This window comes from Papaver somniferum, unplaced genomic scaffold (genome assembly GCF_003573695.1).
Source record: "Papaver somniferum cultivar HN1 unplaced genomic scaffold, ASM357369v1 unplaced-scaffold_0, whole genome shotgun sequence".
NCBI lineage: Eukaryota > Viridiplantae > Streptophyta > Magnoliopsida > Ranunculales > Papaveraceae > Papaver > Papaver somniferum.
The window spans coordinates 1,924,159-1,940,101 of NW_020618823.1; the positions used below are offsets into that span (position 1 = coordinate 1,924,159).

General features: G+C 37.8%; 1 protein-coding gene across 3 annotated transcripts; it reads right to left on the reverse strand.

The window, feature by feature from the left end:
* Nucleotides 1-1,226: 1,226 nt before the first annotated feature.
* Nucleotides 1,227-9,610, reverse strand: LOC113325875. 3 transcript variants are annotated; one of them, XM_026573740.1, is made up of 11 exons: nt 9,490-9,610; nt 8,493-8,569; nt 6,755-8,404; nt 6,003-6,191; nt 5,631-5,726; nt 5,372-5,528; nt 5,114-5,246; nt 3,245-5,011; nt 2,170-3,116; nt 1,946-2,065; nt 1,227-1,866 (listed from the first exon to the last, which is right to left on the reverse strand). In XM_026573740.1, exons 3-9 carry the CDS (start codon nt 8,235-8,237, stop codon nt 2,688-2,690), a joined length of 4,254 nt encoding a protein of 1,417 aa, XP_026429525.1. In that variant the 5' UTR covers nt 8,238-8,404; nt 8,493-8,569; nt 9,490-9,610; the 3' UTR covers nt 1,227-1,866; nt 1,946-2,065; nt 2,170-2,687. The 3 variants fall into 3 exon arrangements, with proteins under 3 accessions (XP_026429525.1, XP_026429524.1, XP_026429523.1); XM_026573739.1 differs by having other exon boundaries at nt 2,190-3,116; nt 5,372-5,531; XM_026573738.1 differs by having other exon boundaries at nt 5,372-5,531.
* Nucleotides 9,611-15,943: the final 6,333 nt, after the last annotated feature.

The following is a 15,943-nucleotide window of genomic DNA, read 5'->3' on the forward strand; positions in this document are numbered from 1 at the left end:
ACAAAAAAAAAAAATTCCTCCGAATATTACAAGTTCAAAACAAACCATGCCATGGCTCTAGGTGGTTCCAAGGGCTAATATAGAAGGTTAGACAACCCATATTCGGAAGTTTGTGTAACTAAGTTTGGAAAACCAGTTTGGGGTTTTTTCTCATATTCGGCAGTAAACTACTATCTTGGAACTACCGAATATACATATTTGGTACTCAGTGTGTTATTTTCGTAAGTTTATTCGAGAAATTATCTACCGAATCTGGGTAGTTATGGCATTCAATGCATGCAATAATCGGTTTTTCTTGTTTACAAAAGCACACAAACGCATGCAAATCGAGTATTTGAGTTTCTTAACACAATACCTGTGTTTTACATGCATCGTTAGCTTCAATATCAGGCGATTCTCCATTTTCTTCCATGAAAGGGTCGTCTAGGTTTTCCTCTCCACAAAAGTTTGGATCATTCAACATATACCCCAAATCGTCTTCGCCATGATTCTCACCTTCTTCTTCATATCCATCCATTTTTGTAGTGATAAAATGGGTTTTCCCTTTTTTCCTTCACCTTCTTCTCTATAACTCTAACAACTCAAAAATGAAAAAGAAATGGAAAAAATGAAACAGAAATCATTCCAATACTGCACCGACAACAATCGGAAGTCTGGGTAAATTTTTGTCTTCCGATTGAAATCGGAGGATAAAAATGTTATCATATCCTCCGATTATATAAGGGTAATTTTGCCATTACGAATTACGCGAGATAAGGGCTGGTTACATTTTCCCTTTGGGTGACCTTTTTTGTTTTATTTTTGACCCCTAAATCCTTTTGAGTGGCCCCTAAAAACGCGATGATTTAAAGGGAAAAAAATTGCTTTACCAAAAAAAAAAAAAAAAAGATTATATAGTAATTGCTTAATTGACGTTCCAAATTACCCCTTAGTCTGATACTAGTATTAGAGTAGTACATTTTTCTCACACCAAGAAGGGAGAAGAAAACAAACGCACCGTTGTTATGGGCGTTTGCTCTGTTCTCAATTCTCTTGGGAACATCAGATTCTCTCCTCTGTCGTTTCAATTTTCAATTCACAACTTAATAACAATATATAAATATTCAAATCTCAACATCGCATTTGAGCTAGTAATTCACAAGTTGCGAACTTGGGGTTCTAAGCGATCCATATGGGATTGGGTCATAAGACAGATAGATTCATGGATGTATCCAAGTTAGACGACATACCCAAACCAAAAACACTTTCGGCATTTGCCCAACTGAATAACTAAGAGGTAATATTACCTTAAATTTACAGGAGAAACAAAATTTTCCATTTGGCAAATTGAATAAAGAACATACAGCCCGTGTATATATACAATTGAGACTTATATATGTGTAAAAAAAACCAAGTTAAGAGCCTTTGAGGGAGTTTTGCCGTAGATAACTCTGAGGAAGTTGCATGACCCATGCTTTACTCTAAACTCAACGGTCCAACTGTGTTGCCAGACCTGCTCAAGAGTTTTACACTATCCTAGAAAAAGCAGTCTGAACTTTGAACTGTTGCACAAGAAACCCTTCAACAACAAAAAGAACTGGTGTTCCTTCTCCTTCTCAAGCAAAGATCTCTTCTGAACAACCGTCCTTGAAAACCATCCAACAAAAAAAGGAGTCCAGAACACCACTGTATGTGCTAGTAATGTTTCAGAGGACAATTATTTAGTCATTGAGAAGAGGGCAGTTCACAGATTTGGGCTTAGTCACCCTGCACAAATACTTCTGCAGTCCAAAATAGCTTCATTTGCAATTTGCATACTAACGGTACATGTTGCCCATCTTTACGTCATTCAGGTAGCCTATCCGCATAAATTTTAAGTCGAGTTCCCTATAATTTCTATCTAGTGAGCATATGTTGTACAATAATAATCAAAAACTTGGATATGGACAAGCTTCATGACATATACCTTGAGGTGCAGATGAAGCCCTACACATCAAAGTCCTGACATAGAAACGATTGCCCCCAATGTTCACCGCCAGTCCAAGGAAAGAGCGGGAGCCCGAACAATGGAAGGAACATGTCAGCACTGCACAGCCCACAAGCATGCAATCAAACAAAAGTTTTGCATGTACCAATCAAGACAGAAAAACCTTAATTAAATGCCATGCACCCCACGGGCGGAACACAAACCTTAAGAACCTAGGCATTACCATGATCCATGAGAGAGCAATTCAAACCAATCCAGATCTTCAGAGTCCTATTCCACAAGAACAAACCAGATTGCTTCTGATCTTCTCACTCATCCTCCTGAGAGACCGCCAACAAATTGATTCCACTCGGACGTCTCCTTGCAACAGTGTTTAGGACATTCTCACATCTTCCCAATAGTAAATTCCGGATATATCTTCAGATTCAACTTTGATAAACACACAATCCATGCTAAGCATTTTCGATGTGGTGGCACACGCTTCATCATAGTCACCCAGCTGCAATTTCATTTCAAATGAACATGAATCCTTCTTTCAAAAACTACTTCACTGTTCTAGTTCAAATGACATTATACTGTGCCCCTTACAAGGACAAAATGGTGCCCGCCTTCTTCCCAGTGTTGTATAAGTATAAACATTAATGATGGTGTTCTCGGTCAATTGAACCACCTCCAAGGTAGCAGATAAATCTTGTGGGAAATCACCACAGCTCCAACAAAGTTATGGATCTCTCCTGCCCAATAAACCAGCAGAATTTTGCTTCTTTTGGATGCCATATTGCCAGGCATTTCGAGCACCTACTGGTTCCGAATCATCCACCAGATTATCATTTGGCACCTTTAAGTTCCTGTAACTTCCGTTTCTGGAGATTGACAGTGTATGCGACTCATCCTCTTCTGATGGAGTTCCAGACTTGGACTCTGAATGCAGGTCAAAATGCCTATTCCTAGGGCCACCGTAACTGCCTGTCCTTAACCCCCTTGTGTTACCAAATGACTTGCCAGGATGTGGAGTAGGAATGGGACCCTTCGGAGCCAGGAAATCCTTGGGAAGAGATTCCATGTCCAGATAACAGTTCCTTCCCTTCGCATCCGTGATCAATGCAGCCCAGTCATCACATTGCATCAGCGCATTTGCATTCCCCATAACCTGTCAAAAACAAATTTACATTAGTATCATCGCCAGAGGTGCAGCTTCGTCGATTAGAAGTATCATCGCCAGAGGTGCAGCTTCGTCGATTAGAAGGAAAGAAAATTAGTGATGTAATCAAATATTACCCAAAGTGCTCTCCTTGCACGAGTAAGCGCAACATTCATTCTTCGAATATCAGCAACAAAGCCCACACCATGAGTTGAGGCACGAACACACGACATGATAATCACGTCACGTTCCTGGCCTTGAAACGCGTCCACAGTATTGATGTATAGATCCTTCCCTTCTTCTGAATTCAAAACCTCTTCAAACTCACGTTGAAGGCATTTTAACTGAAGCTTGTAAGGGGTAATGATACCAACACTGACCTTCTTCGCACCTAAAGATTTTAACGTCCTATGTAGATGCTCATATAAGCGGAGAACAAATTGTGCTTCATGAATGTTCTGGTATGAGACAGATCCACCTCTGTGAGACTCTCGTCCATGTGTTATGTCGTAGAACACATAAGGTCTCAGTAACGGGTCCTTGTAATAAACTTCATCAGGTAGATTGCCAACACTCTCGCTGTCAGTAAGACGTCCTTGATAAAAATGTCTTGAAGGAAAATCCCTGATTTGGGGATGCATCCTGTATTGAACAGACAATAGCATCGTAGGGCAGCCTGCTTGCTGGAACCTTTCAAATAGACTTCGACTGTATAACAAGGTCCCTGCCGCCTTGCTGATAACTGTAGCAGGAAGTTGCTGCGGGTCCCCAACAAGAACACAGCGAGCAGCACTAAGAGCAAGGGGAGGAAGAATGGCTACTTCACTAGCCTGAGCTGCCTCATCAATAACCAACATGTCAAAACCATGCTCTAGACGCGAGAATATCTTACGACCACTACTAGAGACTGTTGTGAAAACAATCTCAGCCTCATTTGCAAAGCTAGCTTCCAGCATTGCACGAGCTTCCTCGAGATTATAGTTGCTACCAGGACGAAACTTCCCTTCTACAATGTGAAGGCGGGACATCTCCACCAGAACTTTGTCCCGTCCTTCCACAACAGCTGCAAGGTTTTGTAACAATTGGTCGCGATTATGGTCTCGTGCAACTAGGACATCCGGATCAACACCTACAGATCCTTGAGAACGACCAGCTACAGCTGCAACACTGAGTTCTCTTTGAAGAATAGCTATCTGCTGTGAAAGTTGAGCTTCCCGAGCTTTCAACTGGTGCATCCAACTAATGACTTCTTCGCGTCCTTTCGCCAGTAGCTGTTCAGTCCTTCGCTCAACAGAAACTGCCTGAGCAGCTCGTGTTTGGGTGTCGACACCCACTCGAGCAACATCAGGCCTATAAACCTTCATTTCACCATCAATAAACCCACGATCAAGAACACGCGATAGCAATTCATCTGTTGCCGCATTTGAAGGAGCGCAGACAAGCATTCTAGGCTTAGGGCACAGTTTCGGCAATGTGCGAAATAGGTTCTGATCCATACTTTGGAGAACTTCATCTATGGATCCTATGCTGACATTCTCAGAACTGCTTTCAGTATTTTGCTTATAGCTCTCAGGAGCAAGCTTCTTAAGTAGCGCAGTGTAATAATGCTGATACTGGACAAGATGTATGACATTTAGCATTCCCCAGACTGTGTGTGTCTTACCCGTCCCTGGTGGCCCTTGGACAAGGGTAAAGGGCCATGGATCTTGTCTCTTGGCTGACCCGCTACTTGTACCAGCAGCTGTGTGCATTGCGGCCCATTGGATGGCACCTAATTGGGGTCCATTGAAGGACCTATGCAGGTGATCAACAAAATTCTGGGTGAAGCATTCAGGCATGGCAGGAGGTGGCTGCTCATACTTTGGGAACTGTTCTGGACTAGGCTTAAGAATAGCAGCTTGCATCTGCACAAACGATAAGACAAAAATTTGGACCCAATTGTTATTAGACAGTCATTCTTGACCACCATTAATCATAAATTTTCAAAAATAAGATAGTGTAGTTACCTGAGGATTGAGACGACGAAATGCATGAAGTGCAACATATTCACGCTGCGAAGTTGCAAGAGTACCAAGCACAGTAAGATACCAGATACCGTTAGGTTGAAATTTCTTCAAAACATGATCTTCGTCTCCCTTGCTGGAAATTATTATAATGTGGTTGAAGCATTAGAATGTGTTTTAAGCAGATGTAAGTATTAGGAACGAATTGCAATATAGAAGACATAAACAAATTGGCCTTGAAGGAAAAGGTGTGAAAAATACCTATTAGGGTCGTAGGTATCCCCGACATAAAAGTGAAGGATGGCCCCAAGAGGGTCACGGGTATCAATAGGTATGTGTCGCCTGACTGTTCCAGCCACACGCCCGCTGATCTCAGCCTCCGGATCATCTTCACCAGCATTATTCCTTTTAGGCCTGACTGCTTCACATTGTACGAAAGTAACAATGTCAGTAGAAAGTAAGCATAACTAGCCTTTACAGCATAAATTGAAGCAGAGAAAAATAATTGCATCAATCTAACCTGTTCCAGGCCTTGGGCATGAAAGAACTGCAACATCACCCTCCTTAAATGTCCATTTGCACTCATTTGCTGGAATAACTACTGCATCATACCATCCTATACTCCAGAAATATTAATGAACTTATCAGGGACAAGGAAAGGAAACTTAAGAATCCCATTCAGCTATTATAAAATTGAAAGTTGATGACAATAAAATAATATTTAAAAAAAATTGCATTTGTCATTTGACATACTGCCCAAAAATTGCTAAATCTTAGACAAGAATGTGTTATACTGCATCAACCTAAAGCTTATTACAAAAGGTAATTCTCGATGAAAGCTGCATGACTAGACAGATCTTAGACTAAATCGACATCTTAATTAATTGCATACCTCTTTCTCGTCTTTCAACGGTTTTAATTTTGACCATTATGTGTACATCTCTCGATATTGTTTCAGTAGACTCCTCCCAAGTGCTGTACAGCTGGGCTCGGCATTCCTCGAAAAGTAAAGGCTCAAATACTCTGATGTATTCCTCTACAGATTCAAACTGTCCAGGAACACATTGAAGCTCTGTCTCCTCTGGTGATACAACAGGATAATTACATTAGGAAAAATATGAAGGATGAACCAAAAATATAATATATTGGCAGAAGCAAACATAATAAATGACGTTAAGTAACAGAGTAAAGCAAACAAATCTTTGAGATACAAACTGAGACATATCTATTTGATGTATTTGACTTGAACAAAGGTCCACTTGATATATACATGAATTAACAATGTAAAGAATAAGAAACTCTCACAACTTTTAGTAGTTTTAAACCATGCTAAACTCTCTATTTCACTTCCTCACTGCCAAAGATTTTCTACTATAAAAAGGTTTCTTTGGGTTTACTAGTTTAATAGTTTCTGCAACAACCAAACCTAGTTATCCAAACCTACCACAATTAACATATGGATGGCAAAGCTTACAAAAGAAAAGAAAAGAAAAAAGTAGATCTTACAAGACTAGAAGGATAATGTTAATTATCACTATGATAATGTTATCTATCACTAATAGCAAGACAGACTTCATCTAACAAATAATGGATAAAAAACGATCAGGATACAAAATTATTATATTACATAAAGAGAATCCAGACCTGGGTGATGCCAAAATTTGTCATTGGTGACTTCACGTAAAAGACGTTCAACGGATGTATCTGAGTAGTATGCATTATTTGCAACTTGCTTCTTCACCAGAGGAAGCTTTTTGTTGACCAATTTTGTATCTGGAGGGATCTGATTAACAACAGGTGGTTTCCTGGTTAACATTGGTGGGTTCCTGTATTGCCTCACATCAGTGGACTGCTTCCAGGGACCCTGCCTCGAAACAGGAGGTAGATATCCATCTCCAGCTAATTCATTTCCACTGTTTAACCTTTTTGATCGAGGTTGAAGACCTGAGTTCATTTCCCCGTTCGATTCAGATTTAGGGTCAGTATCCATGGGAATGGTTGCTTCATTGTTAGATGTATCTGCTTGCTTCTGATCCTTCAATGCAGGTTGACTCTGTTTTTCACTGCGCTCAGCAGGTATACTGTGTCTCTCCTTTACTTGGCGAGTCGCTGGAGCTGAAGAAAATGTTTGCCTTCTAGGTGTCGAAGTTTTTGGAGGGCCAGCTTGCTTGACATCATCAAAATTAAGAAACATAGTCTGTCTGGCACGCTTTTTCCCAAGCCTTGCTTCCGTCTGTTGATCAAGCCTCTGTCTCTTGCCAGGATTATTTGCACACTTCAGTGCATGACTTGCTTCAACTCCCTTAACCTCTTTTTGTTTCACTGTGATTGACGGCTCATCAGGTCCATCCCCAGGCATATCCACTTTCTTATTGCCATCTGAATTTCTACTGGCAGCGTGTGCCCTATCAGATAGCTCTGACTCTGATCGTCCTATCACCTCTTTGGCAGCATCAGGCACTTCAGTTTTTGCAACCACAGCATGCATGCCATCCTGTGAGGAACTCTCAGCAACCTTATCCGAGCTAGAAAGATCTGTTCCCCCAGTAAGTCCTTGTTTCTGCGAAGTCTCGCCACTAATAGTACTTGATCTATCATTTGTAGGGCTACTTGCACTGCTACCGAATGCATCAGCAGAACCCTCTACATCAGACCATTCACCTTCCTCCCTTTCAACAGATTGAGCATCGGTGGGAGTGCTAGCTGGAACAAGTAGTGATTTCTCTTTGCTCTCCCTTTCAACAGATTGAGCATCAGTGGGTGTGCTAGCTGGAACAAGCAGTGGTTTCTCCTTACTTTCCTCGTCACATCCTTCCACCTTAGAGGATGAGGCAACCTTGGAACCCAAATGATCCTCTTTCATTTGTTTCCCTTGGTCTTCGTAATTATGTACATCTTTTGGCCTAACGAAGGGCTGGAAAACTGAAACTGAAGGTTCATGTGAGAAAGCATGGTTATTATTAGGTAATCTTTGACTACCTTCGGACGATACGAACAAATTAGATGGGTGTGAATTTAACGAAGGGAGAGTTTTCTTGGGCTGAACACATGAGACGCTGTCGCTCTCCTCATCCTCTTCCGCAGGGGGCTCATTAAGATCCAAGAATGGTCGTCCTCGAGAACCCATATCATATGTAAATGCATACAAATTAAACTATATCTCCAAGTAATGTCCCAAGGCACGATAGATGGCTTCTTTTCACCAGAAAATAAGCATAACATACCAATGGTGCAGAAGTATAGAAGTCTATCTTTAGAACACTGGATTCTTTAACTGAAACAACACAGCGGTTCCTGCACTTGCCAGAAATACATACTTTGCTCGTTAAAGGAACACGGGGTATAAAGAGAAAGGCCACAAAGATAAGAGAAACAAACATACCTGGGCAAAAATGTGCAATAGCCCAACACCTGCAATTTGACCAAATCAGAATTATTGCCCCTTCCTTTTCTGTTTTCCTGAAAATAGCAAATTAAACAGAAATGTTAAGTCATTCAGTACAAATACCTACAAAACTGGAAGACACAAGTAATGTCCATGGACAAATCTAAAGACGTAATTTTAAGTCAATCGGTTTAAATAAGAATAATACCGGAACATGGCAAGACAACTGTTAAATTATCCTTTCTAACATAAAGCAATTATAGATAAATAATTAACCTAGGAAGAGCATTGTTAATAAACCCCATTCCCAGGAAATGCTAAAACCTAACATAGGAAACTCATAACTACATTATAACCCCATATACTCGAAGATGCAAGTACAATACAGTACAAACACGGATTAAACGCATCCTCGTGATGAATCACTTTCCGTGGGAAACATACAGACAAGCTGGAACAATTACAAGCCATAACAAAGTACCACCATTAGCTCATCTCTCTAGCTAAAGTTTAATTCAATAAGTGCCACAAAAAGAAACACCTAATAATACACAACCCTAACTCATAATACTTGGGCAATAACACCCCAACATTGCAATCAAAAAAAAAAAAAAACCTAAATAACAATTCAATAAATCATTATAAATACACTGTTATCTACCAAGATTCATGTGAAACAAAAGCAACCTGTTCACTTTAGGGTTTGGAAAACCACAAGCAGCAACCAAACCACAGTTTATGCTGTTGATAACATTTTAAACAAGATAGAAAATCTCTTCTGAAACCCTAATTAGCTAATGCAACCAACCCTAGTGATTTCCCAAAAAATTAAATCCAATATTTAAATTCAGAATAGTTCCATTGTTATTTCGATCTGGTTCTTTCTCATCATCTTTAACTTAAGATCTCTCCTCTTTGTTCACACAATATAAAATTATATTATTAATATTCAAGAAAATAATTTAAATGAATTTTTAATGAGGAATTTTGTTACCTCTGTGTTTTTGAGCTTTGAATCTATAAAGATGGGACAGAGGGTTTCTTCTTTAGAGAGAGGGACAGAGTTTTGTTAGAGAGAGATGTGGAAGACGAATATGAGGGAGAGGAGAGTGTGGTATGACGGGTTTATATAGGAAATATCGAAGCTAAAACTCACCGGATTTAATTCTGACCGGTGGATATCGGTTTTATGTTTCCGGTTTAAGTTGTAGTTGTATTTTTTTATTGAGTTTTTAGGGTAATGATATAGTGTTGTTCGTGTACTGTAATCTATTAGCCCCAAAAGTTGAGATCTTACACGTGTATTTTCTGTTTTGTAACTTGGCGTTTTAAATCTGGTTTTGCAACTTAAATAGTGCACCTAATTTTGGTAGGAGGGGTCATCCACAGATTTCACTTTTAGGCACAAAAAAAAAAAAAAATAAATAAATAAAATTAGAGATTGGAAAATAAATTTAGAGAGTGTAAAAAAAGTAAAATCATAAATTCGGACCAAATAAACCATTTAAGTCAATTGTATAAAATTTATTCAAGCTCTGTTCAAGCATTTTTATCATAGCAAACATGTAAATTTTACTTGTTCTTACCTATATTTATCTTGAAAATTTGATCTGAAACTCAAAAAATGTTTAATCCAAAACCAATAAAACAAAAGATTTAATCAAAAATAGATATTATTATATTATAATGGTAAAGTTATTGGATGATGATACTGATGATCTGAGTTCACTAAATTTTTTACCGATCAAAGATCAAAAATTCTAAAGTCATTTTATATAAAGATTCTACGTGATCAAAGTTTTAACCTTGTACTATTGCGAGGATGGGAATGTAGCATGGTACTGTTGAGTGTGGTTTACGTTAGCTACAGTGTGTTTGGATCTACTGCATCGTTTTTCCATTTATCCTTCCCAGAAATTAAATGCATTTTTTAATGATGATTCTATAAATAAAGCATTTCTCAGTTAACAAATTAGCTTCTGTTTTAATGGTTAATTACATGAATTGCCATGGAATATTTGGCTGACGATATTGTACCTTAGAGTTAGAATTGTAGGACTGATTACGATAATCTTAAAAAGATTGACGATAACGATAGAGGGTAACCATGCCATTAACACGGAAATTACTATTGAACTAGAAGGAATCCGGAATGTATACAGTAGGTAACATATGTAACATAATACCGTGCACTTGAGGCGTTATCTCCCTTTTGACTTTCTTAAGGATACAAAGCATGATGCCATGAGTCCATAAATTATTTTCAAAAGAAATTCCTTAAAATTTTGTGTGAATGCATGCAATTGGATAAGCATTTGAATTGACGGAATACCCTTTTATAGCTGGTAATTCACAAGGAAAAGATTTTACCCAAACAAGAAAAATAGAATTAAATTGAAGAATACTAATTTTATTTGTTATCCCATTTTATGATGTCGTCTCAAATACATGTTAACGATATTTGCATCTACTTACCTATTCATATCTAGTAACAGATCACAACTTGAACGAATGAAATGATATTCACTGTCATTATGAAGAGATTTTTGTGAAAATAAGCATAAATAGTCAATGGAAACAGATGAAAGGTAATTTATTCACATTTATCGATATTTTTGATTTCGTTTTTGTTCTCATTTGTTTATACTTGGCTCCGTTTGAGTTCTCATAAAAACCTTTTAAAACACTTGAATAGTTTTAGAAATGACGTTTACGTTGTTTTCGATCAAAAAGTGATCAAACAGATTACAAAGGTCTCATCGGACACGACAAGTGTAAAGCGAATTAGATAAGGTGTATAAGATAGGATGGACCCCAACCACACCAAATAAAACCTCTCCTTGTCATTTAGCAGGACACGATTATAGTGTCAATTGAACCATCACTAGAAATCGTACGGTCAAGATTGAGGATAAAAGAATCTCAAAGGACGTTAATGTCATTTAACGTGCACTAATTATTTTTCTATTTTTAGCCAAAAGGAATAAATGGAGTTTTAGACTTTTCTGAATCCACAAGGATACAGTCAACTGAAGAGATTAAAGGGGTAGTTTTTGAGATTAAGACAATTCCTTAGATTAGTATAGGTAAAATTATGGTAATATAAGGCTAATTTCGTCACGTACACTTCTTCTTAAAAAATGTATTGGAAGTCGACCTGTCTATTCGGACTAGGTTTTTTCTCTCTCCCAAAATGACATGAGAAATTGCCACGAGTAACAACTCCTCGAAGCAATTAAAATTTTTTATAAAATTCAGTATTTGCTTAGAAGGTCTTACCAGGGTTAAATATTGTCAACCATGGTTAAACTGAACTTGGTTACGGTTAAACCATGTAGCTGCGTGATTGAACTACCCTCATAAAACGAGGAACATGCATAATAAAACACAGATTTGATTCATTTGAAACCCTAATTTTATAACGATCTGAGTTGGGTCGGTGAATCGGAGAAAGCAAATGGTATAACGCATGAAATGAGGGGTCAGAATAATGACTAGGTCGTGTTTGACTAAACTGATCTAAATGGTTTCTATAATTAGGGTTTTAAAATCATATAAAAGATTCTTGAAATCTATCTAGACTATAGTACTGTTTTGGTAGGCCTTTGTATGCGGTGAGGTACTACGAGCCCAACAAGATACCGTGTGATAAACCGATTGATTCTCCAGTTAGAAACCAATTTCCCATTTTTTGGCACAACGATTAGATTTGCACGGGTTTTACCATTCGTTAGCCATGGATAGGATAATTATGGAAGTGTTCGTGCCACAATCGGCAAGCAGGAGAATCGATGACCGTGAGTGCTTTATTTCCAAATCCAATTATCAAGGCTGCACATTGTCCTCGTAAAGGATTTAGAGGTGTAAAATGGGGTGCAGCACGCTAAAATTCAAGCATAGCACGTGATGTGGCACACCTCGGACGTAGCATATCAGCTTAGTGTCGTGATGTGCCAGATTAATCGGCACATTGATGCAGCACGCAGTACGGTGCTTGTGCCATACTCAGCGAGGGGAAAATCAACGGTCGTGAATGTTTTATTTGTGAATCTTATTATTGGGGCGCACTTTTTGTTCATAGAGGGCGGCATATGATTCAAAAAGTCCAAAACCAGATATAAGGGGAGACCCTTTCATGCAAATATTAGAATTACCCTTACTCCATGACTGATCTAAATCTACCAACTATTTAAGCAAAAAGCAAAAAGAAAATCTGTTACTTTTCTTTTTCTTTTTTCCTTCATAATTCACCGGCAAATTATGAAGATGGTCGAACTCTAAAAAAAAATACAAAAATGAACGATTAGTAAATCAAAAAGGATAAATACCTCAACAACCAGATAATCTTCGTCATTTTAAACGTAAAAGGTCTGTATCATGTATGGAAATGAGTATAAGTTTATACTAATTAATTTTAAGATTTAGCACATACCTAAGACACGGGTTCAGCTTACTTTTCCACGAGTTTTCCTAAACTCGGTAGTCTGACGATGCAATTGGTGTGTGCAAGTATTTTTTTTATATATAAACAAATACAATATTAAAAATAAACTAGCAAGCAAATAAAAAGAAAATACAAGTCCAAAAAGAAATAAAGAAAATAAAACTACCAAAAAAGATCGAATAAAAAAATCTTGGATATTTTGCTCTTTTATTGACAAGTCCGACTTTCCACTGCTAGCTTCAAGCAAAACCTGCACACCAAAAACAAAAATACCCAAAGTAAAATCTAGAAATAAAAATCTAAAAACAAAAACTAAATCTGAAAATGCGGGGGTCTAACAACCACACCCAACAATTCGTTTGGCAATCTGAGATGACTTACTCCAATACACTTTCTAGAGAATCAACTAGACAGTCAGACTCAATCCAGAATAAAGTGTATCATAGTTTAATATCTCTAACTCTTAATTCAATCTGCAATTAGCAAATAGAAATCTGCGAGCCCGATTGAATATAAGAGGAATTACTTGAACGGAACCAAAGACCAATGTTCAATTGTCAATCAATGTAAAAATGTTGGATATTCTAGTTGATTGATCTTAACGCACAACCTGTGATATTTCAATTATATAAAAAAAAAATATAATGCGAAAAAGAAATAACACAGACACCAGAATTTTGTTAACGAGGAAACCACAAATGTAGAAAAACCCCGGGACCTAGTCCAGATTGAACACCATACTCTATTAAGTTGTTACAAACACTAGCCTACTACCGATTAACTTCAGACTGGACTGTAGTTGAACCCTAATCAATTTCACACTGATTCAAGGTACAATTGTGCTCCTTACGTCTCTGATCCCAGTATTATACTACGCACTCGATTCCCTTAGCTGATCTCACCCACAACTAAGAGTTGCTATGACCCAAAGTCGAAGACTTGATAAACAAATCTGTCTCACACAGAAAAGTCCATAGGATTGAATAAATCTGTCTCCCACAGAAATACCCAAGAGTTTTTTTTCCGACTTTTGATAAATCAAGGTGAACAGGAACCAATTCATAAACCGGACTTATATTCCCGAAGAATAACCTAGTGTTATCAACCACCTCACAATAAACTTAATCGACTAGCGAAACAAGTTATTGTGGAATCACAAACGATGAGATGAAGGTGTTTGTGATTAATTTTCTATCTTTCATATTAGAGATATAAATCTCAAGCCAATTTTACAATTGCACTCAATCACGATAGAAACAGCAAGATCAGATCACGCAATTACAAAGAGAATAGTTGGGTCTGGCTTCACAATCCCAATGAAGTCTTCAAGTAGTTAGCCTACAGGGTCTCGAGAAGAAACCTAAGGTTAAAGGAGAATCGACTCTAGTTATGCAACTAGTAACACACATGAGGTGTGGGGATTAGGTTTCCCAGTTGCTAGAGTTCTCCTTTATATAGTATCAGGGTTTGCAATCCAAGTTACCTTGGTAACAAAGCATTCAATATTCATCGTTAGATGAAAAACCTGATTCAACCAAGCTAATATCTTTCAACCGTTAGATCGAACTTAGCTTGTTACACACAAATGAAATGTACTCCCATTTAGGTTTATGTAACCGTACCCAAATGTGTACACCATGTTGGTTCACAAATAGTTAACCGAGGTTAGCCATGTGATTAATCTCATACCAACCTTATTCATCTTAACCATAACTAGTTCAAATGACTCAAATGAAACTAGTTAAATAGTTGTTCAATTGCTATATTATCATGGATTTATACAAGAACACAATTGAAGCAAAACCAGTTTGATTCCCTTGAATCAATACATGAACATTATAGCCACGTTTTGCAAAGATTGCATTCCTTATTGATAAATGTTTTAGGTTCATGTACAACCGATTTTAGAAAGTAACCTACTTAAGTATGCGTACGGGTATGCGTACTTAAGCAACCAGATTTGAGTTTGTTTTAGTTTTCAAACTCAGCAGAAATTCATGGACCTGAACTTTCCGCCAGTATGCGTACGGGTACGCGGACTTTAGGTAACCGGATGAGTTTGGTTTTGGTTTTCAAATTCAACAGAAATTCACGGACGTGAACTTCTGCCAGTATGCGTACGGGTACGCATACTTACCCAGTCTCCTACAACCATTTTGTATACACACAAGTATGCATACTTTAGGCTCCCGGTTTTGGACTTATACACTAATGTGCGAACACACTATGCTTATATACAAAGATGGTTACAAGATTCTAAACTCTTTATTTCAATCATTGAAACACTCTTCTATAATGACAATAACCGTTTTCACACACTATTAGCATCAAAGCAATTTTCAAGATATTGAAATAATCATTATTGAAACATTCCAAGTCTTACACCAAATGATTGTATCACACAAACCATGTAAGATGTTACTCGGAAATTTTCACATGATATAAGATGAACTTGGTCGAAGCGAAAGCTTACCAACACATATTTCGAGAAATATATAAGCGAGCTATACTCAGCTCGAAATTTCCAATGTGTATAAAGAAAACTATATTGTAACACGACTTATGTCTCAATATAGGAGATAAAGTAGAAATAAACTTTCCAAGTGATAGATGAGTTTATGTCTCCACATACCTTTTGTCGATGAAGTTCCACAAGCTCTCCTTAATAGTTCTTCGTCTTCAAGTGATAAACGCCGTGAAGTATAAGCTCAACTACACAAAATATGTCCTAGTCCGAGACATCTATAAATAGGCTAGAAATCTAGACTTACAGTTTTGATCACTAACATTGACAAACAAGCTTGAGATAGCAACGCATGCGAGTTCAACCGAGCAGTGCTCTAACAATCTTCCCCTTTGTCAATTTTAGTGACAAAACTATCAATACATATGGATTACAAAATAAATAAAAATTGTAGCTTCTCATCCAAATGCTTGATCTCCTTGGCATCTTCAACGCGACTCGAAATCTTCGTCACTTCCAAGTACTCCATGATCCTAAAGG

Coding starts and splice junctions, on each gene's coding strand:
- LOC113325875 (XM_026573739.1), bottom strand. CDS start 8,237: ATGGGTTCTCGAGGACGACCATTCTTGGATCTTAATGAGCCCCCTGCG. Junction 6,192..6,754: donor CAAATTTTGGCATCACCCAG/GTCTGGATTCTC, acceptor TTGTATCACCAG/AGGAGACAGAGCTTCAATGT. Junction 3,117..3,244: donor GTGCAAGGAGAGCACTTTGG/GTAATATTTGAT, acceptor TGTTTTTGACAG/GTTATGGGGAATGCAAATGC.